The sequence below is a fragment of the Pleurodeles waltl genome, chromosome 2_2, assembly GCF_031143425.1.
Source record: "Pleurodeles waltl isolate 20211129_DDA chromosome 2_2, aPleWal1.hap1.20221129, whole genome shotgun sequence".
NCBI lineage: Eukaryota > Metazoa > Chordata > Amphibia > Caudata > Salamandridae > Pleurodeles > Pleurodeles waltl.
This window is the reverse complement of record NC_090439.1, coordinates 6,733,317-6,754,678: the sequence shown is the minus strand read 5'-3', so window position 1 is coordinate 6,754,678 and position 21,362 is coordinate 6,733,317. Positions and strand designations below refer to the sequence as shown.

Genomic DNA, 21,362 nt, shown 5'->3' with positions numbered 1-21,362 from the left:
CCTTTTTTCCTGATGAAAGTATGAACCTGCAAGTCTCAGCACGAAAACTATGTCGACTAGGAGCCAGCATCAAAAGAAAGACCACCCCTTGGCATGGCCACCTCTGCTGAAATGATAATCCTTCTCCTGCCATAGTAAAATAATTTCCTATCGTGGATGAACTACAGTAGCAAAAACAACCCACGTCAACAAATGGAACTGTCTCTTCATTATTTATGCATACGATAAAAACTTTATTAAAAAAACCTATAACCACATCCAAAAATTGCCACCCGGAAAACCCTGACCACAGTGACTCTATCTTAAAATGCATAGAAAAAAGTATATGTCAATTTTTTTGTTTCAGTTGTAACGCGTCTCTAAGCGAAAAAGCAACGATTCAAAGCTGTCCCTCGTGATAATCCTGCTCCCTGGAACTTGGGAACGACTATCACTGTCCAGCCAACTTCTGTTGTAGTTTCTGGTCCTGCATTCTCCTGTGCACTTCAGAAAGCTCCAGGAAAAAGGTGGCAAACAGTTTTGTTCCCTTAATATAGTTACTCCTGTAAAAGAAGAAAAACATGAGAGACACGATGATATTACAACGAATATTGATTAATCACATTCATCCAGGTGCCTGTAAAAGTATATTTGGCTCATTCACTTGTAGCTATTATATATCAGGATACTGCTATCATGTGAAATTGTGCTTTCAACAGATATTTGATTTTTCAAATTTCATAGTTTGCTGTCAATTTTATTGTTGGGAGGGTACACAAACGTATTTATGACACTATTAATATCATCATACTCAGTGTGCCAGTTTGTCAGTGCTCGTCTCAAATAAGGTACAAAACGTTTATGCCTGGGTTGCTCAATGTGCCAGTGTTACTGCTGAAACATATCATGGCCTGCCATGTTGCCCAATATGACATCCGTGATGGTCAGCTAGAGGAGGACCGCTTACTAATTGAGAATTTTCTGGATTGCAGGCCTGGTGTAGGGTACATACAGTACAGGGTCGGCTGTTCAAATAGAAAAGCTACCCCTTAAGTTAATTATGTTGTCATGGTGGTTGTTTAAAGTAAATAGCATATTGCCATGCCAGTTTACAAATTATTGGCCTCATTTACAAGAGTCTGACGCATCGGCTCCGATGCGTCAGATTTCTTGCGCTGCCCTACGACCCCTTAACAATGCCATGGATGCGCTGTATTTACAATACAGAGCTCCATGGTGCACGTTTTCACAGAAGCATCAGAAATTCTGAATTTCTGGTTTAGCATTAAAAAAATGACGCTACTCCAGCAACGCCAGGAGGCCTCGATTGAGATATGCCCTGCGTCAGTTTATGCCTGCTATAAGCAGGTGTTAAAATTCTGATGTAGTGAAATCGCAGAATGACACAGTGAAATGTTGCAAATTTTACTGCGTCAGTTCTGCGTGACTTTTCCTGATGGAACGCCAACTTTGCATACATTACACCTGGTGCAGGTATAATGTGAAGCAAGGTTTTACAAACGGACTCATTGGGACCAATGCACCAGTTGGTAAATGTGGAGAAGTGTAGAGCACTGCTTGCACCACTGTTGTGTAAAAAAAGTGCCATATTAATGCCAAAGCTTCCAAATGATAAATACACTTTTTTGAACTTTGAAGACTTTTTCATATTTTACATGATTGTATGATTTACCTAGCAAAGATTTTCAGGGCTCGGCTTGTGCACAAGCTGTAATGTACAAGCCAGACCCTTGGCTCGGCTCTGACTGGGCTCTATCTGTTAATTTGTTGGCTCACCCATCTCTTTTCACTAATAGTGGTCTTCCCTCTATAATGAAGGGTAGGTGCAGAAGTGACTACAGTAAACAAGGTCAATGTTCGAGGTTGCAGCAGCTCAGCATTATGGTAATCCACTTGTCCTTTCCTTCTTATTCCACGGCACACAGAATGAAGGCTAAAGCAGCAAGCCTTGGACATTTCCATTCACTGCCACTACACATTGTTCACTATTAATTAGACACCTATCTAAGTGAGCTTCTAAAATAACTGTGCTACTTTTTCACAGGCCTTCTATGTCCAGCCCAGGTAATGAAAACATTGCGGAGTATTGGGGATGTTCTTTTATTCAACAAAGGAGGGAAAGAGAAGATTTGAAATACTCATCTGCTCTTCAGCTCAGCAAAGGAAGGTCAGCCCCGCTGGCACCAGTTCCAACCTCTCACTACTACTCATCCACCCCCTGAACCATTCCCAGGCAATGCAACACTGCAAGAGAGGCGCTTGTAGCATGGTGTCAGTGGAAGGTATACCACTCTAAAGGCACCACACTTTAGGCAGTTATTTAAAGAACACACATGCAAGTCGTAGTGCTATTCGGCTAAGGCCACAAGTGACCTTAAGCCTGTTTATTTATCCCCTCAGACTGACCCCAGCCCTCGGGTGAGAGTGGATACATTTTATTATAGAGGCCGGGTGGAATTCTACATCCCTCCCTTCTTTTAGTAAGTACAAACAACACACAAACAAACATCATAGACAAACAAACAAAGTCTCAGCCACTGGCTGGCAGCAGGGTTGGGATGAGGTCCATCTTTCTGGCTTTGGGATACTCTCTCACTCTTGTCTTCATTGGAGACACTTCTTGGAACAATCTGCGCCAGCGAGAGCTGCTGTCCAGAGGTACCCTCGGATGTTGCACCACTTCCACTCTTGGCTCGCCAGGTTCGTTCGTGCTCCTCAGGGTTGTCCGTCCTGTCTGGTGAACAAGCCACAGATTCTCCAACTCCATCTTCCTACTCTTTCACTGACCCCCTCATCACCCGGGCCATCTTCTGGAGTCACTCTTTTGAACCATGACACATTTCTCACCACTGTCAGGTCTCTCCTCTTGAATGGTGACCATGGTCCCATCTAGCTTGACAACCTCCCACACCTCCGGTTCGTGCAGGGTCTGAAACGTCCACCTGGGTGTAAGTCTTTCATTACAACCTGGTCTCCAACTCGCAGGTCAGGGCTCCTAGCATGTCTCTTTTGGCTCACTCTGACATTGGTAGTCATCTGCTTTCTCTGGGTTGCCTTCACATCCAAAGCTGCAGGTTGCCAACTGGCGACTGTGGGGATGCAATTTTGCGGGGACTGCCTGAACAACAGAGCAGTAGGGGCACAGCTGGTGGTGCTGTGCATTGTTTGGCCATATACTTGTAGGAATTTGTGCAGACACCATTCAACATCCTTTCCTTGATCCACACCAATCCTGATTACTCCATTCAGTTCTCATGAACCACTTGACATCCCCGTTGGCTTGCGGCCACTGACGGGTGATTTTTTGATGTTGGATAGCTAAAGACACAAGGTGATCTTGAAATTCTTGGCCCTGAAAAGGAGGTCCATTGACCGATCTAATTTCTTCAGGCAGGGCCAGCATGGCAAACGTCTTTTCTAGTATGGGTTTGACATGAGCAAAAGCTTTAGACGCCACCAGCTCCACCTCTGGAACTTAGTACGAGTCAATTAACACAGCAGTAAAACGGCCAAAGGAATCCTCCTGAGCTCACTTTTGGCCCCAGCTTTGTGCTTGGTTCTTCCATTAAACAAGGGGCTGGATGCTGATCCCTCGCCATTATCTCACAAGGGTGACATCTCCTGACTCGCTCACCCACCATTGTATCCACCCCAGAGAACCACACTTTGCTGCGCAGACAAGCTTTTGGTCTTTGCAGCTCCCTGATGTCCTTAGTGAGCAGTCGATCACTCGATCCCAGAGACTGCTCGGTATAATAATCTGCTGATCCCAGAGCAACAGACCATCACGACTCTCACACAGTTTACTTCTCACTCTACACAGCATTTGCCTTGACATCCATTCTTCATGCATGAGGGACTTTGCTCTGTCAAGGAAATGCTGCCATTGCCTTAGCGACAATATTTCTTTCACTTTTATGAGACTGGCATCTGCTCGAATGGCCTCTAATTTCTCCTCCAGAGATAACAAACGTGGGCATGCCATCTGCACAATCATCTGCACAAAGCATTCGGTCTCATCTTTGTTTTCCTCCACACTCTCAATTGCTCCTGATGGGGATGCCAAGATTGCTGACTCCTGGGCAACAGATGACTTGAAACTTATACGGCTGTAACTGTTCAGCCCACCTCTCAATCCTATCTGGGGCAAGCCAAGCCGAGCCGTGCCAGTGAAAAGAGGGATCAATGGTTTATGGTCCGCAACCAATTGGAATTCGTGTCCACACAGATATACGTGGAAATGATGAAATGCCCACCTAATGGCGAGGGCCTCCCTCTGAATCTGGGCATATCGAGTCTCTGTTGCAGAAAGCGCATTGGTAGCATATGCCACTGGTATCCATTCTTTGTTCCTGCAGGAGCACTGCTTCTAGCCTGATCAGCCTAGCGTCCACTACCGACTCAATTCTCCACTCTGGGTGAAAGTAGGCCATGCTGGCTTTGTCCAGCAAAGATTCCTTGATGGATCTGAAAGCCTTCTCTGCCTCAGGGCCCCACTCCCACTGAGCACCCTTACGGGTGAGGTGTCTGAGAGGCTCTGCCATCATAGCCAAGTTCGGGATGAGCCTCCCACAGTAGGTGGCCATCCCTAGAAAGCTGCGTGTTTCAGTGGGCTTTTAAGGTACGGTGCACTTCGGATCGCCTCAGCTTTCTTGAAATCGCCCCTCCTGGGAGAAGATGTAACCAAAGAAGTCCACAGAGTCTCAGTAGAAAGAGCATTTTTTCTACTGCAGGGTTAATCCAGCCTCAACTAGCCTCTAAAGTGTCACCCTCAGCCTCACGTGATGGTCTTCCAGGCCATCGCAGAAGATGAGAATGTCGTCATACTGACTACTCCAACGAGGTCAGATAATGTCTCACGGATGGCATTCTGGAAGATCTTGGCAGCCAAGGAAATGCCAAAGCTCAATCTTTTGTAGTGTTGGAGGCCCAACTGTGGAAAAAACGGTGATGATACAGCTCTCTGGGGCAAGTTCAAGCTGATAATAGCCGGAGTTGAGGTTCAACTTTGAAAACAACTTCGCCACATTGAGATCAGCCACTGTATCATCCATAGTTGGATTTACATATCTCTCACATTTAATAGTTTGGTTCGGAAGCCTTTTGTTAACACATGGGTGTATGGTACTAAGCTGCGTCGGTTTTTGGTGCAGTCACGAGGGGTGCCATCCATGGGTTAGGGCTGGTCACCTTCTCTATAACACCTTGTTCTTTGAGCACTTTCAGCTCACGTTCCACCTGCGGCCACAAGTGGAAAGACACCCAACAGTGTGGTAAAGCAGGAGGTTTGATCCAGTGGTCAATATGGAGCTGGAACTGTTTTCCCGTTAGCTTTCGAAGTCCAGTGAAGATTTGCAGAAATTCAGCAAGCAGGGCGTCGGTGTTCGACTCGTAGACTTGTCTCACAAGGAAAACCAGCTCCAAGTCCTCCGTAGTGCGGCATCCCAATAGAGTTCCTTTGCCACCTTCCGTGATGTGAAATTTGGCCCTTGTCAAGTGGCCATTGCATGCAACGTCCAATTCAATGGTGCCACGAAGTGGCAACGGCTCTGCTCCGCCATATGTGTAGATCCTCGCCCGGCCAGGCGACAGAGTCCAGTGTGGTACAAGCATCTCAAACTGCTCCAAGTTCATAACATTCACAGAGGTGCCTGTGTCTATGAGAGCTGTCACCGAGCTGCCACTGATGTCTACTGTGCACATAGGAGGCAGTCGTTTCTTATGCCCCTGCCATCCTGAAAAAGAAATGACAAAGATGTCATCTTCTTCGTTGTTGTATTGGGCCCCTGCTTGGTTGGCATCCGGGGCAGAGACGGCTGCTTCCTCTTCAATGGACAACTGGCATAGGGCTGCAGTTGCCCGCTTCAGTGGCCTAGATCCTGTACAAGGCTTTACACCACGGCAGCGTCAAAATCGACATCCCCCCGGTATTAGGTATTGTTTAAAAAGGTTCATACAGTTTGTCACCTCCAAATTGCATTAGCAAGGACCTTTTTACCGCGCCATCTAACGTCCTCTTGGCGCAAACATAATGTTGCAATCTTCCTAACCAATGAGGCCACCTTGGCACTGCCGTGGGCGGGTCTGACAGTTGACTAAAAGGTGGTAGAGGTGTCGCTGAGGTATGAGATCTTGGGATGTGAACTGTTTCTGTTGGGGAGGCAAACCCATGCGGATGTGCAGTGTAGGCTGGCGCCTTGTTCAAATGTAAGACTCTCTGGACACATGTGGCATGCCCCCAAGGGCGTGACTCCTTCTGACGTTGCAGTGGCCTTCGCAGACTAACTGGTGCTCTCTGTAATTCACATAGTGGGGGGTGCATCAGCACAGTATGTCAAATTTGCACTTTTTTTCTGACCTAGGGCCAGATGTAGGAACCGTTTAGCATGGCGCAAACTGCGAAATTCGCAGTTTGCGCCATGCAAAACGGGCATCGCGATGCACATTCCAATTTTGCGAGGCAAAACCCCTTCCCCTTTGTGAATGTCGCCAAAAATATTTTTACAGAGCAGGCAGTGGTCCAGTGGACCACTGCCTACTCTGAAAAAATGAAACCAAATGGTTTAATTTTCCCGAGTGTATTGCAACTCGTTTTCCTTTAAGGAAAACGGGCTGCAATACAAAAAAAAAAAAAAACTGCTTTATTAAAAAAGCAGTCACAGACATGGTTGTCTGCTGTCTCCAGCAATTTGCGAGTCACAAGACCATTAATACCTACATCTGGCCCCTAGTCACATCAGTTTGAAGGTAGCCTAACACTGTAACACTGGGCTCAGACAGTTCATCCTCAGACAGTCATGGTGCACACTCAAAAGAATCAGTGTGTTTGCATGATACCTCTCAGGCCCACGTGGAGAACAGCAAGGGCCAGGCAGCACCCCTCAGTTCCAGGTACAGGCACGGCACACACAGCAAGGAAACCCAGGCCTTTGGTGGACCACATGGAGAGGGCATACGTTCAGGTAGCTTGCAGCGAGGAAACCCAGGCCTTCAGCAAACCACGTGTTGAGAGGACATTTTCTGGCTGCTTGCAGCAGGTAGGTTCTGTGCACGGGTAAAAAAGAGCCACGCGGGTAAAAAAGAGCTACCCGGGCCAAGAGACTGTGGCCACAGCAGGGCAGCACAGCACGCTGATTCAACAAGAGGCCTCAGGAGGCAGGAGGCAGGAGCAGCGACAATCGCCCGACATGCACATCAGGAGGGGGCACCACGCTTCAGCGAGGCCTCTTCTGGCCACTCGCACACACCGCCAGGGAAAACTTGGACTACCGGGCAGGTCAGCACTGCAGCAGGTACAAGCGCCAGCACACTGGGAAGATGGAACACTTCACCGGAGCCGTGGGCCAAACACTGCTTGTTCGGACTTCAACTCTGGTTGCATAGCAGTCATCAGCGAGCAGTGAGTCGGGATTTGCTGCACAGGAGTGACCCCGTGCCGCAGCAGCAGTGCTATCCCAGAGGGCACACCAGCGAGAGTAGGCAAGGAGATGGGGTTATGCCCCCTCATCGCCAATGTAGTATGGTGTCTGTGACGTGGCCTGATGTTGTGAGGGCCATGCATGTAACAGGGCCTGCCTTAAGAAAAGACACACACGCGCTTACCACTGTGTAAAACTGCGCAATGAGCAGCGCGTACTTTTATTTATAGCATTAGCTGCATCATCCACCCACGTGCCCAGAGACAGTTCCATTGTGTAGAAGAGCCTGAGTCCCTCTATACATCCCTCCAATGCTTTACTCAGACAAACAAAACCCCAACTTGAAAAAGCCCTTGGAGGCTAACTGTAAATAACCAACCACTCGGAGAACAGATCAAACAGCAAAAGAGAGAGCTGGATCAGAAAAAGAAAGAAAGAGAGAGATATAGGGTATACAGTATCATAGATATGGAGGCATCAAGTCCATCAACATCTGCACTCCCTCAGCACACAAAATCTCGGAGTCTTTGACTGGGGACAGGATTAGGACGTAGGTGATACCTCTCGCTGTGGCCTCCCCGGTCAATCAAGCGCCTTGCATCCGGGACCTGCTCAAAGACCTGACTAAGACCAGGACCAGTTGCCGGCATCTCATTCTCCACCATCTCATTGCCTACCCCATCGTCCTCATCCTCAGCGTCATCAGGAGTGCCTTCATCATACCTCTCCACACGTTTCAACTAGGATACATTTCGAGTGACACGCTGAACTCCTCTCTGGGTGGTCACCATGGTCCCTCGCATGTCAACCACTCTCCACAGATCAGTTTTATGGGGAGTCCTGAATTTCCATCCCGAATACCTGTCCTTGATCACAACGGTGTCCCCTACTTGCATGTCAGGGCACCAGGTTCTTCGTCGGGCACTGGCCTTTTGGTTGGTCCTTTTTCTCCTTTCCTGAGTACTTTCAGGATCAAATTCAGCAGGTTTCCACCTGGAGTCCAAAGGATTGCAATCCCGGGGAGGTTGCTTGAACATAAACACTGCAGGGGCACACCCCGTAGTGCTATGGAGGCTTTGCCTGTAAGCCCTCAGAAACTGTTGGATGCACCCCTCCAGGTCTTTTCCTTGCCCTACCCCTATCCTCAGGGCTCAGTTCAAAGTTTGCATAAATCTTTCCACATTGCCATTAGCCTGCGTCCAATGTGGGGTGATGCGACAGATAGTCTTTGAAGTCTTACCCATGGAAAGGTGGGCCATTATTGGTCCTTATCACCTCGGGAAGTGCAAACGTCTTTTCTAGTATAGGTCATACATTCTCGAGTGCTGTTGATGGAACTAGCTCTACAACTGGGAAGTTTGAGTGAGAGTCCATCAGAATTAGCGCCAGCCGTCCCTCCGGGAAGCTGTCAAAATCCATGCTGACCTTAGACCAGGGGCAGGTGCTGGGTGCCTTGGTGATCACAGGAGCAGTAGGCTGTACAATAGCAGTGATAGCAAAAGGGTGACATCTCCCGACCCGCTTATCAACAAGGGAGTCCATGCCAGGGAACCACACCTTACTTCGAAGGCGAGCCTTCGTCTTAGCAGCACCTTGGTGACCCTGATGGGCCAACTCAATTACTCGGTCCCACTGGTAACGGGGAATTACCAGCTTCTGGCCTCATAAGAGCAAGCCATCACTTCCCACGGATTGTTCGTCCCGCACCTTCCACACGACCTGCATGGCTGCCCGTTCATCCTGGTCCAGAGACTTTATGCCCTCCAGGAACCACTTCCATTGTCATCTCTCCAGAGCTTCCTTAGCACGGCTTGTGACCAAATCTTTGTGGGAGGCCTCAACTATCTCTTGCAGGGTGAGAGTGACAAAACTCTCCATTCCTTCCCCTTCATCTCCCAGTGCTCCTTCCGACAGGGGGGCGTCAGGGTGCTGTGAAAGGTTACCCGCAGGGTTGTTCACCCCAAAGCAATAGATAACCTTGAACTGATAGGGCTGCAGTAGGACGTCTCACCTTTCAATCCGCGGGGAGAGCCGATCGCGTCGACCCCGTAAAAAACGAGACTAGGGGCTTGAGATCTGTGACAATTTGGAATTCCTGACCATAAACATAAAGGTGAAAATGCTGGCATGCCCAGCGAATGGCCAATGCCTCTCTCTTGACCTGGGCATAGCGAGTCTCGACGGCCGACAGGGCCCAGCATGCATACGCCCCGCGCACCCACTCCTGATCATGCTGCTTCTGGAGAAGCATGGCCCCGAATCCTACGGGCGCTGGTGTCCTCCACCACCACTGTCCTTTATCTGGGATGGAAATAGGCCATCGTGGCCTTATCTAAAAACACCCCTTTTATGGCTCTGAAGGCCTCATCCACCTCTCGGCTTCAGTTCCACAGCACCTTGGCCTTGGTGAGCTGCCTCAATGGTTCTGCCATAGTCACCAACTGAGGGATGAATCTGCCACAGTACGTGGCCATGCGAAGAAAACTGCGTATTTTGGTGGCATTCCGAGGCACCGGTGCAAGGCGGATGGTGTCTGCTTTCTTTGGATCCACCTGTAGCCCTTCGTGGGAAAATACATATCCCAAAAAATCAATTGAGTTTTGGTAAAACGCGCATTATTTCTTATGAAGCGTGAGACCTGCGTCTGAAAGTCTTTGGAGCATCACACGCAGTCTGAGATGGTGGTCTTCCAGTGTCTCAGAGAATATAAGAATGTCATCACTGAGGTTAAGTACCCCGCTGAGGCCGGACAGTGTCTCCTTTATGGCATTTTGAAACACCTTGGTGGCAGAGGACACACCAAAGCTCAGTCTTTTAAACCTCCTCAGCCCCACATGGTTGAGAACGTGGTCATGTTCCTGCTCTCCGGATCTAACTCTAGCTGATGATACCCAGAGTTTAGGTCCAATTTCAAAAACCACTGGGCCCCATTCAAATCCGCCACAATGTCATCCATGGTGGGTGTCATATGCCTTTCCCTCTTTATGGCTTGATTGGGCAGCCTCGTGTCAACATGGAAGCAGATGGCTCCAGGCTGATTGGGCTTGGGAGCTATTACCAGTCGTGACATCCAAGGAGCGGTGACTGTGATTTTCTCTATCACCCCCAGGTCCTCCAGTGCCTGCAACTTCCTCTCCACCGCCGGCCGGAGGTGGAATGGAACTCTTCGGTGTTGCAGCACCGTGGGAGTCACTGCTGAATCAATATGTAGCCTAACTGTTTCCCCTTCAGCTTTCCAAGCCCCCAAAACAGTTGAGGAAAGTCATTCAGTATGGTGTCCGCATGGGCCTCATGAACCTATTGTGCAAAAAAGACTAGCTCAAGGTCTTCAGCCGTGCGGCACCCCAGGAAGGTTCTGAGGTCCCCTTCAGCAACGTGGAACTTGGCTTTGGTCACACAGCCCTGGCTGGTGACAGTCACTTCAATGGCTCCCCTCAACAGAATGTGGTCACGTTCATCGTAGGTGTATATCTTGGTGGTGCATGGCATCAGCTATAGTCACGGTGATAGCTGGTCATACATGACATCGTCCATCACACTGACTGATGCACCAGTGTTGATAAGGACCGTAGTGGTGGTGCCCAGGATGTCCGTCGTACACATGGGGGGTAGGCGTTGCTTCAGCTGTCTTCCACCTGCAAAGGAGACAACAAAGATGTCCTCCTCCTCTTCATCCTCTGCATATCACGTGTTACATCCTCCCCCTGTGCCACCATCCGCACTTCCGCGCTCCTCTGGCACCAGTTGTTTTACTGCTGCTTTCTTTTACATCACTGCCGTCTGTTTGAATCTGCCTCCCCGACACACTTTTGTGAAATTATTTGCTCTCCCGCACTTGTTGGAGTTTTTTCCTTTCGAGGGGCAGACACCAGACATCCTGTGCTCCAGCCCAGAGCTGCTGCAGTCCCTTCTGCCAGGTCTCGGGGGTCATGGCAGACGTTGTGGCTCTGGACGTGTTTGCAAGGCGTCTACCTGTTCCTGTTTTACGGTCGCCATGTGGGGTGCCCCGATGCAGCCACAGGATGCCCCCGTGCCACGTCCATGTTGTCAGCTCGACTGACAGAGAGTTCAGAGGATCACAACAGGATCAAGATCTCGTGTAACGTGATGCCTGGCTTTTGAAGTATGAGTTTTCACAGCATGTTGGAACAGCACCCTTGGATGACCTGCGCTCTGATTTCTTCGTGATGGTTGAGGCCTACGCAGGTGCTGGCCAGCTTTCGTAACCTAGCGTAGAACATGTCCACTAATTCAGGGTCAGTTTGCTGCACCTGGCGGAGTTTGAACCTCTCATAATCAGGATTCAGCTGGGGGTCAAAATACAAATTCTGAGTGGCAACTGCCACGCTGAAGTCATCAGCCACTCTTGGGTTGGGAAGTGTGCCAAAAAGCTCATACAGCTCATCACCTCCCATATGCAACATGAGTGACCATTATGCAGCACCATCAGTTTCCCTTGTGGCACAGAAATAGTTGTCCAGCATGCCAAGCCAATGGCACCATTGTGGCACTGCCGTGGCAGGGTCTGCCAGTTGGGGGTAGAGCTGCTACTGACAAATTGCCCCACCCAACGGGGAGGAACTCATTGTGCCTTAAACTGTCTGTTGGTCCGTACTGCATCCCTGCACTCTCCCACTGGTTCGCCTGGCAAGCGTGGATACTGCAGGTTCTACTTCTTTAACTTATTGTCTCTCCTTACTCTCCTTTTTTTTTCTTCTCTTCACAGCTTGTCACCACTCCTACTTCTCTAAAAGCCCAGCCATTTCTATTGCTCTGTCTCTCATATGGTTCGTGTTCACTATATGGCCGCTCACCTCAAGAAAGCCGCTGGGAATCCATGAACTGTGGCCCCTTGATGTTCCTGGTCCGACGCGCACTGAGCGCTACACATGCCCTGGACCTTAGGCTGGAGACCAGCCCGCCCTCGCCAGTCACTGGGTGGGACGGGGCTTTTTTTTCAGCACTGCCGTTAGTGGCACAAAGCAGAATACCACAGCCTCCTCTGCAAGGGCAGGCTGGTAGTGGGAGTGGTCCTACGCCTGCCAGGGAGCCTCCCGCTCCTCCGGTCCTTGTCGCGAGCTCAGGTGTCAGCCCACAGGTAGGACCGCAACCACCTGAAGCCCCGGAGCTCTGCTCTACCAGCTCCCGGCCAGACGGTGGGCCCACCTGCTTCGTGGCACCGTCATCGTCCAGCGAGAACACACCGAAGGGGAGGAGGCAACACACCCAGTGCCATGGGTCGCTGCACGGCCGTGGTCCGGTGACTCCTCGTCGACAATGTGACATGGCCTGATGTCGTGAGGGCCATGCATGTAACAGGGCCTGCCTTAAGAAAAGACACACGCACTTACATAGTGAGTACCGCCGTGTAAAACTGCGCAATGCGCGGTGCGTACCTTTATCTATAGCATTAGCCGCATAATCCGCCCACGTGCCAAGAGACAGTTACATTGTATAGGAGAGCCAGAGTGGTTCTCTACAGTGTTAACGGAGGGTATACCACTCTAAAGGCCCCACACTTTACACAGTTATTCACGGAACACATGTGCAAGTTGTAGTTCTATTCGGGTAAGGCCACGAGCGACCTTGAGCCCCTTTATTTATCCCATCTGACAGAGCCGGGCCCTTGGGGTGAGAGTGGATGCATTTCATTGAAGAGGCCAGGTGGCTCTCTACAGTGCTACTACTGCCTGCTGGCCCTACCTTTCTGAAGCACATTGCTGCAGTCAAACATTAACAGCCTATGATCCAGCAAACAATAAAATAAATTTATAACATAGCATATAACATACTATACATAAAAAAAGAACAATCCGTAACACATAATAACATACCATGAAGCAGTGAAATCATTTAGAAATACAAGCATCTGTGAGAGAGTGTAGGGGAAGATAGGGCATCGCAGATGCTAGAAATCAGACAAGAAAGCTTTATGTTGAATTCTTAGAAACCACTTGAAGGCGTAAAAGTATAAAGGCCCCTTCTTTTGTGGGGAGGTTTGTCGTTTGTATGCTAACAGAAAGCCTGCTAAGGCTCCCATAATTCTTAGTTAGTGGGATCTCGGGGCACGGTCACTTTTTTACTTGTAGAACTGGAAAGCATAATTAGGAAGGAATTCCCTGAACTGCATAGGAAGGAAAGATTTTACTTACCATAAATCATCAGCTGAGGACATTTAGACTTCTTCACCAGTTAAGGTGTTATCCCCAATGGAGAAAAGGAAGTGAGCTGGCTTTGTGCCAGGGAATTTTTCAGAGATGCAGATATTAATAAAAAATCAGGGATGTAGGAGGTTAGGCCTACGGGTAAGCAAAATGTGTAATTAGGTGAGTGAAGTCTCATGCAGTTTCTGGTTATGGGCCTACCTGTGGATTGCAGAGGTTCCACAATTCACATACAAACTGGTAAATACTTTTTTGTGTGTTGGATATGCCATTTTCTCACGAATTTGGTGTAGAACTGTTTTTCTTATGATTACCATTAGATGAATGCTAACAATCTTCCTTCCCTTGAATCAACTAAAAAGTGGTGTGAAACCCCACATGCAGAAACCTTTGTGTCAATCAAGCAAAAATCATAGTATTTGCATTGCTTAATTTGTAAATAAAAACGTGCTGGTGCCGAAAGCCCTCCTCATAAACACGCGGCTGCTTGCAATTAAATGTGCGAACAGGGAATACTGAGGCGGCGTAATACTGAAGCCATCTCGGCCCTATTTTAACCCATTTAAAGCCACTCCCTGTCCCTTCAGCTCACTCCTGTAGCTTTCTACTTCCTCCCTTTGTGACGTTTTTTCGTTTTTCCCTTCCTCCGTGTTTCCTATATGTGTCTTCTGCTCGCAGCAAATGCTTGAGGCAGACGATTAAAATAAGTACCGGTGCTCAGCACCGGAAACAACAAGCACAAATTGAGCACTGAGTACTTGATAGAACTAATGGAAGATCACCAGAGAAGAGCTTAGCAACTTTGCATGTGTCAAACTGAGATCAAGTTTGTGTTGAGAAATCCATGAGTTCCACAGCCTTGTTATCCTTTTGTGTATCTGCTCCGGGCTGCGTTTTGAAGCAGGCAGGGCTGCGTTTTGAAGCTGGCAGGGTTACGTTTTGAAGCAGGCAGGGTTATGTTTTGAAGCAGGCATTTAGAAGCCACTTGGTGAAAATGTAGTCTGTGTTTTTACCTGCTTATTTTCTCGTTTTGGGAATGCTCTCCATCGTCGGCGCCCCCGATTGGAAGCATCATCACGCTCTTTTTCGTAACATCCTGGAACATCCTGGCAAGGGGGATGGTCGACCCATCTCGGATCATGTCTGGACTTTCTCCAAACACTAAAGGGGGATGAAAAGAGTAAAACAAATCAACCCGATAATCCAGAACTCAGGAAGACACTTTTTTGCTATGTTGTGCTGCAGAATGTGAGTATTTCAAGTGGGACAGTAGAGGCGAGGTTTAAGGTTGGCTCTTAATTTGTAAAAACATGAGTGCAGGGGCCAGAGTTTTTCTTAGGAACATGCCTCCAACGCTGCAGAACGCAAAGGTTGCCAACAACCTACGTTTCTTAGTCTTGATACCACCTCATGCCTCTTTCTTGCACCACCCTCCTCTTCCTGTCCCTTAATTTCATGCTTGCAGTTTATTTTTCATCCCTGCTTTCTCCGTTTGTTATTGTTTTCCTACCTTTCTTTCACCCCTTTCTGCGTAGCTCTTTCTTACTCCTGGTCGGTTGATCAAAAATAAACACCAAGCTCCAACAATGAGTGATGAAATCCAGCACAAGAGAATACTGGCACAAATTAGGCACAGCTCGTGGCTAGGACGGGATGATCACAGTTGGCTCTTCGGCCATCCGGACACAACATACAAGGTTCCCGTGCACAATGATGGAGGTCTGCTAGGGTCACCTGTAGCTATTTCTGCATAAACGTTCATTGTACAACATGCGAGATATTTTCGGCGCCAACAGACTATCTCAGTTCAATACGGCTGAAATGTAAATGCTGTGATGACTTGATCATGATACCATCACATATCTGTTAGTTCATTTAAAAGCATCTCATTACACAGTTAGGGTTTGTTACGTGGGTTTATAGCAAGGCATATACCACCACCGCACTTAGGGCCAGATGTAGGAAAGGTTTTGAACGTCGCAAACAGCACATTTTGCTGTTTGCGACGTGCAAAACCCACATCGTGATGCCCAATTCCCGTTTTGCGAGTCTGTAACCTGGTTACTGACTCGCAAAACGGGACTGCGAGTCGCAAATAGGAAGGGGAGCTCCCCTTCCTATTTGCGAGTTGCAGCGCGATGCTTCATTGCTTGGTGACCGCGAACGCGGTCGCAAAGCAATCACAGTTACCACCAGTGTCACACTGATGGTAACCCATTCGCAAAAGGGAAGGGGTCCCGATGGGGCCCCTTCCCCTTTGTGAATGGCCTGGAAAACATTTTTTCAGAGCAGGCAGTGGTCCTTTGGACCACTGTCTGCTCTGAAAAAATGAAACTGAAACGTTTCTTTTTTTCATTTTGTAATGCATCTCGTTTTCCATGAAGGAAAACGGGCTGCATTACAACAACAAAAAACTGCTTTATTAAAAAGCAGTCACAGACATGGTGGTCTGCTGTCTCCAGCAGGCCACCATCCCTGTGAGTGCTGCGAGTCGCAAGGGGGTCGCAAATTGTGACCCACCTCATTAATATTAATGATGTCGGCCTTTGCGACCACCTTGCGAGTCGCATATGGTGTCAGGGACACCATCCTACATCCTGAATTTCAACTCGCAAATTGTGAATCTCTCTGACTCGCAATTTGCGAGTCGCATTTCAGGATTTTCCTACATCTGGCCCTTAATTCTTTGTGCTAGGAACTGAAAGGAGGAACACAACACATATACCCATTTTTTCACATTGGGAACAAGACGATCTTTGGAGCACCTTGAATAGAGAAATGTTGGTCAATATCTCACAACCATAAAGGCTAGCATTTCTGCTGAGTATGGTTTCCTGTAGAGAGAAAACATTACTACCGGTGTGGGCTGTATGTCAGAATATTGTATTGAACTTTAATGTGTCCTGAAAATACTGTAGCCAAAATATCGATGACCACAATAACACTAATGTAAGTTTAAATTCCCAAATATAGATTTACTAATTTTAGACTATATATGTATTATCTATGTACATCAGTGGTCTTCAAACTTTTTTATGTTGCGCCCCTCCAGTGAAAAGAAATCATTGAGGTCCCCCTCAAATTTTTCACAATTAGTCTATTAAATTGACAATGTTTAAATATGTGTACACTGATTTAAACATTGTAGTTAAGTTCTGTTACTGTTTTAAAATTGTAATCAAATAGATGACGCCAAACATACCATTCTGGTCAGGCGACCCTACCAATGTGTAAACGTATTCACAGTGTGATTATTATAAGTGAGGTTGAGGGTTTTGAAGAGTATTTGGAGTCCCCTACCCTTTTGACACATACTCCGAGTTTGGATATAAATAACAAAACATGGTAGTGATGGCCCATTGCAGAGCGGTTTACTGCTGCTCAAGTCTTAAGCTTAAAACAAACCCCTGTTATTAGCATAATGCTTCTTTGGCCAAAACTTGGCGCCCCCCTCCCTCCCCGGAATCACTTGAGCCCCCCCCCCACCCCCCACCACAGGGGGGCCATCCCACCACTTTGAAAACCCCTGATTTACATGTATATGAGTTAAGAATAGTGCACCGATGCTCATCTACACAGTATTGTGGAGGCCGAAATTTTGGCCACAAAAGTTTTGCACGACTGTACTTAAAACTCAATATTTCAGTGGAATGCCACTGAGTCTGCCTTCTTGAATATGGTACCACCACCTGTAATCTGCTGACAGAGCACTGCAAGCTTGTTGGATGGTAGAACTTTATTTTGTCCTTCAAAAGCCGACACGACAAACCAAACTGCGTGGTCCAGGATGCAAAGAGCAGTGAATCGTGTGCACGGATGGACAGGAGAGCAGTTGTTAGGTCTAGCTACAGAAGTGCTAAAACCCACCGTTAAATGCAGCACTGTGTAACATGGGTGGGAAACCCTCCGGAGGCGCTAGATGCTTTAGTATTTGAAAGACCACAGAGGTCACACATCTCCTGGCCAGCCTTTGAAGCTACCACATACCTTTTATGACAGCTCTTCTGGCTGCTTCGTACTGAGGGTCATTAATGTCCGCTACCCACGGCATTGCTCCAATTTCCATCATTACCTTCAACTTGTTGGGACTCTTCAGCTTCTGAAACTCATCAGTCAGGTATTTTACCACCTACAAAGAAACACAACTGATATTGTTCATGCTGTCTTCAATCAGACTGCTTATCACTCTGACTGTCCCTCACACTTACCACACTTGCTTCCTCACCCCCTGTGCAGCATTTAAAAGTAGGACAGAAGATAAAATTACCACAGGTGACAGTCACCTGCGCCAAAACGAAAGAGCTGCTCAATGCTTCCCCCCAGTAGGATCAAAGACAGATAAGTTTGCCTCTTGCTTGAGGTGATCAATCAGACCATTATGAGCAAGAATGCCAAACTAGGTGACTAGTTTATTAGAACCTAAGCTTCAATGCTTAATTTGAGCCGGTGGTTGCCTGTGGGTCCCGCCAGCACTCATTTTTGGTGACTGACTCATTTTTCCTCAAAGAATTTTGATCCACAGCAAGAGAGAGAAAAATACAAAAGGGAAAGACAAGAAAGGAAAAGAGGAAAAACAGTGACAAATGGAGAAAGCAGGGATTAAAAAGAGCCCACAAGATAGAGATAAAGCGCCAAGGAATGTGGTGGTGCAATAAAGGTGCTTAAGGTGGAATCAAGAATATGCAGCATAGGTGTTTAGGTACCCGATGTTTAAAAGCACTTGCTGCAAGCTTCTGAGCAAAACTTTGGACCGCTGGATTTATTCTTTTACAAATTAGGCACTGCTAGGCTGTAGCTTGCCTTTTGTCATGCGTCGTAAGCAGAGGCACAGGAATTATGTAATTCTGCAGTCATGCCAATGATGTACCTACTGTATCTACCAGGTAATGGACCATCTGATGCACAATTTGCACATTTCCAGAAAAGAAATGGTTTTGAACTTAGTTTTTACTTAGACGGATTGAAACGTACTAAAAAAGTGTCACATCTGGTGTTGAACCATGGTAGACCCTTTGCAAATATTAACTGGTCACCTTTGAGTTGCTCATTGATGTGTTGAGGTGTTAATCTGGTATGAACGAAGTAGACTTTTTCTAACAGTATTAACTTGTTGAAATGACAAAACAGAAAAATAATACTGGCACAGAATGTGCTGCATTATGCTTCATAATTATCTTTTATTGCTGCATAATTTAGTCAACTCTACCCCACAGTTCGGTCATCCATTACTGCATACTTTCAATTGGCCTTTTTATACACTAGTTTCCCTCCTAGCCTCACAGTATCCTAAATTCGCAATGGAAGTTTGTCAGTATTCTAATGGATTCTAGAACAAGATGCATGTTGTAGAAGACAGGAAAAGATGTGGAAAATACTGGTGTATCAATACCAGAGGCTTGGATTCAGTCGAAGGAGTATCCTGGATGGGGATACCAACTGTCAACAGTGCAACAGAGACTCACATGGGTGATGCTATTCCGAATTAAACTGGCATGCAGCATTAGCGGGGGTACAACAACATCCGCAGCAGGATTCTGGTAACAACAACAGAAATGCAGGCGAACAGTCCATCGGAAAGAATGTGCTTCAGGCAGCTCTGGCACCAGCTCACTCCAGGGCCAGAGAACATCACACAGCGATCATTGCCTGAGAATAGCAACAAAAGATGGGGCCCAAGCATGTGAAATGTCCGAGAGGTAAACCCAGCACTCACACTTTCCTCTTTGAAGCACTGATGTGCCTAACCCAAGACACTGGATACGAAGAAAGATCGTGAGAGTTAGCATGTCCACCAAGCATTGCCCAGAGTTGCATGTCAAGCTGAGAGTGGGCTAGGAACTCAGGACCCTTCGGTCACTGGAGAGCTTTGCCAGTCCGTAGTAAAAAAAAAGTGCCCATCGCAAAAGTGGTCCAAGTGCCTAAAAGCAACAATTAGTAAAACCGTTAGCTCTAGCTTCAATAGTTACCACATGCAAGCACATACATGTGCGAATGATCACAGACTATTTATGCCTTGTCACTGGGCAACATGTTGCACAGCACCTCTAACTTGGGAAACACAATAAAAATGGAAAGAGGTAAGCTGCACAAATAGTGTGCTAGTCTGTTCTCATGTTATCTCATCAAAGCCAGACCTAGTGGTCTAGCAGCGCTTGTCATTTTTGCTGTTTTTTGCTGTTTTACCGTGTACCACTATACGATGTTATCCGTTTTGTGTATGGAAGATTTTATGATGACCCGATTGATAATTGGGGAAGATCAGGGCCAGCCCTTGCTCCAATAGGTGAGTACAGTGAGGCAGGTGGGGGTCCCTTTTCCCTGGCAGGCTACATCAAGGCAGCGACTTGCTTCTGAACACACATCTCCGCGCCTCCCCCAGCTGACCTTGGTCACCCACAGCTTCGCTCCCTTAGGCTGGTTCCAAGATGTGTGTTGGGGAGGGCTGTTGCTGTGTGGCAGCAAGGGGTGAGAGGCAAATGGGAGGCAAAGGTAGGAGCTGATAGGGTGCTAAGAAAAGCGACTGCCGCACGTTAAAAACAATTAAAAGCACTTCAAACGGAACCACTGGAGCCAAGATGTGGGGCGCTTTGGTTTTCAGCACCTTCATGCAGACAGTTCTTTTCGCCCCTCTGATGACTGTCACCCTGGGCCTGAGCCCAGCTTTCCCATGCCAAACGCTGGCCGTGGGGAAGATATTAGTATTGACGGATTTCCTTGGATAGCAGATCTCTCCGTGTGTGCTATTGGCGCATCAGCAGTGAGGCTTCGAAGATATGCATGGTTTACCTGGGTTTCCACGAGGTCATTGCGCATGTGTGGAACGAGCCGGATTGAGAATTTTCCTATCACTTTTGCAGGTATGACTGTTTTGCTGCCAGTAGCATAAAACGCCCCTTCGATGCCATGGATGCTGAGGGATGGGTACCGCCAAAGGTGAAGAAGAACATCCTCCTGAAAAGAAAAAAAAGAAAGCAGATGAGTGGCTAAATAAAAGGTAGTTACTATAGCCTAAGGTATCACAGTATTACCACAAAACGTCCTGCATTTTACAATTCTTATTTAGGTTGGAATACAAAATATTAATCTACAGCAATATAGATTGTACAGTATTGACCTTCACAATACTGTGAACGTGACTATATAGAGGAGAGTGTATTTTTACTATTGTTACTCCACATATATGCACCTTTCCAATACTGCATACATCATTGATACCGTACAGTTGATACTGATCCATGTCGATAGGTAAAAGACAATAGTGTGGTACCACAACTCTGTTTTCTTAGACAGGGCCATCTCAGAAGTGAGAAATAAATGGAGAATTGTGGAGATGCACCCCATGCACAAAATAAAAACTTCTTTCACAATGGTTATTATTATTTGTTACTTTACACTCCGCCATGAGCAAGCCAATGCAGCACTTTCATTACTCTGGAGATGTCTGTGTCAAGAAAGGCTCCAACAAAGCCCGAGGTGGATGAAAATAGCATTAAGAATGATTGTGATATTCCCTTTGGCCTGGCTGTGTCTCTTACATGTGGCTATAATGGACCTGGGTAGGAGAGCGTCACCTTCACTTCAATTAATCTGCACCTCTGCCACAGCTCACCTGCTCCACTCTGGGCTCAGAAAATTCACTGTGTTCTCATACCCGCCTACAGCGTACCACAGTCCAGGGCAGTAACTGTACCCCACCAGACCTTTAATCCTTTAGATCAAGGGCAAGACTGAGGATTCAGCCCAAGCTTTTGGGGTGAGATAGCCCATACTCTGACGAACC

At 47.4% G+C, this 21,362-nt stretch overlaps 1 protein-coding gene across 3 annotated transcripts in view; it reads right to left on the bottom strand.

The window, feature by feature from the left end:
• Positions 1-209: 209 nt before the first annotated feature.
• CNDP1 (carnosine dipeptidase 1) overlaps positions 210-21,362 on the bottom strand; it is a 409,207-nt gene continuing 388,054 nt past the window's right edge. For all 3 annotated transcript variants that reach the window (XM_069219416.1, XM_069219418.1, XM_069219417.1), the window contains exons 9-12: positions 20,369-20,533; positions 17,570-17,711; positions 14,596-14,743; positions 210-542 (exon numbers count right to left, since the gene is read on the bottom strand). In XM_069219416.1, coding sequence (XP_069075517.1) covers positions 431-542; positions 14,596-14,743; positions 17,570-17,711; positions 20,369-20,533 — 567 coding nt within the window. In that variant the 3' untranslated portion in view covers positions 210-430. The remainder of the gene's footprint in view (positions 543-14,595; positions 14,744-17,569; positions 17,712-20,368; positions 20,534-21,362) is intronic.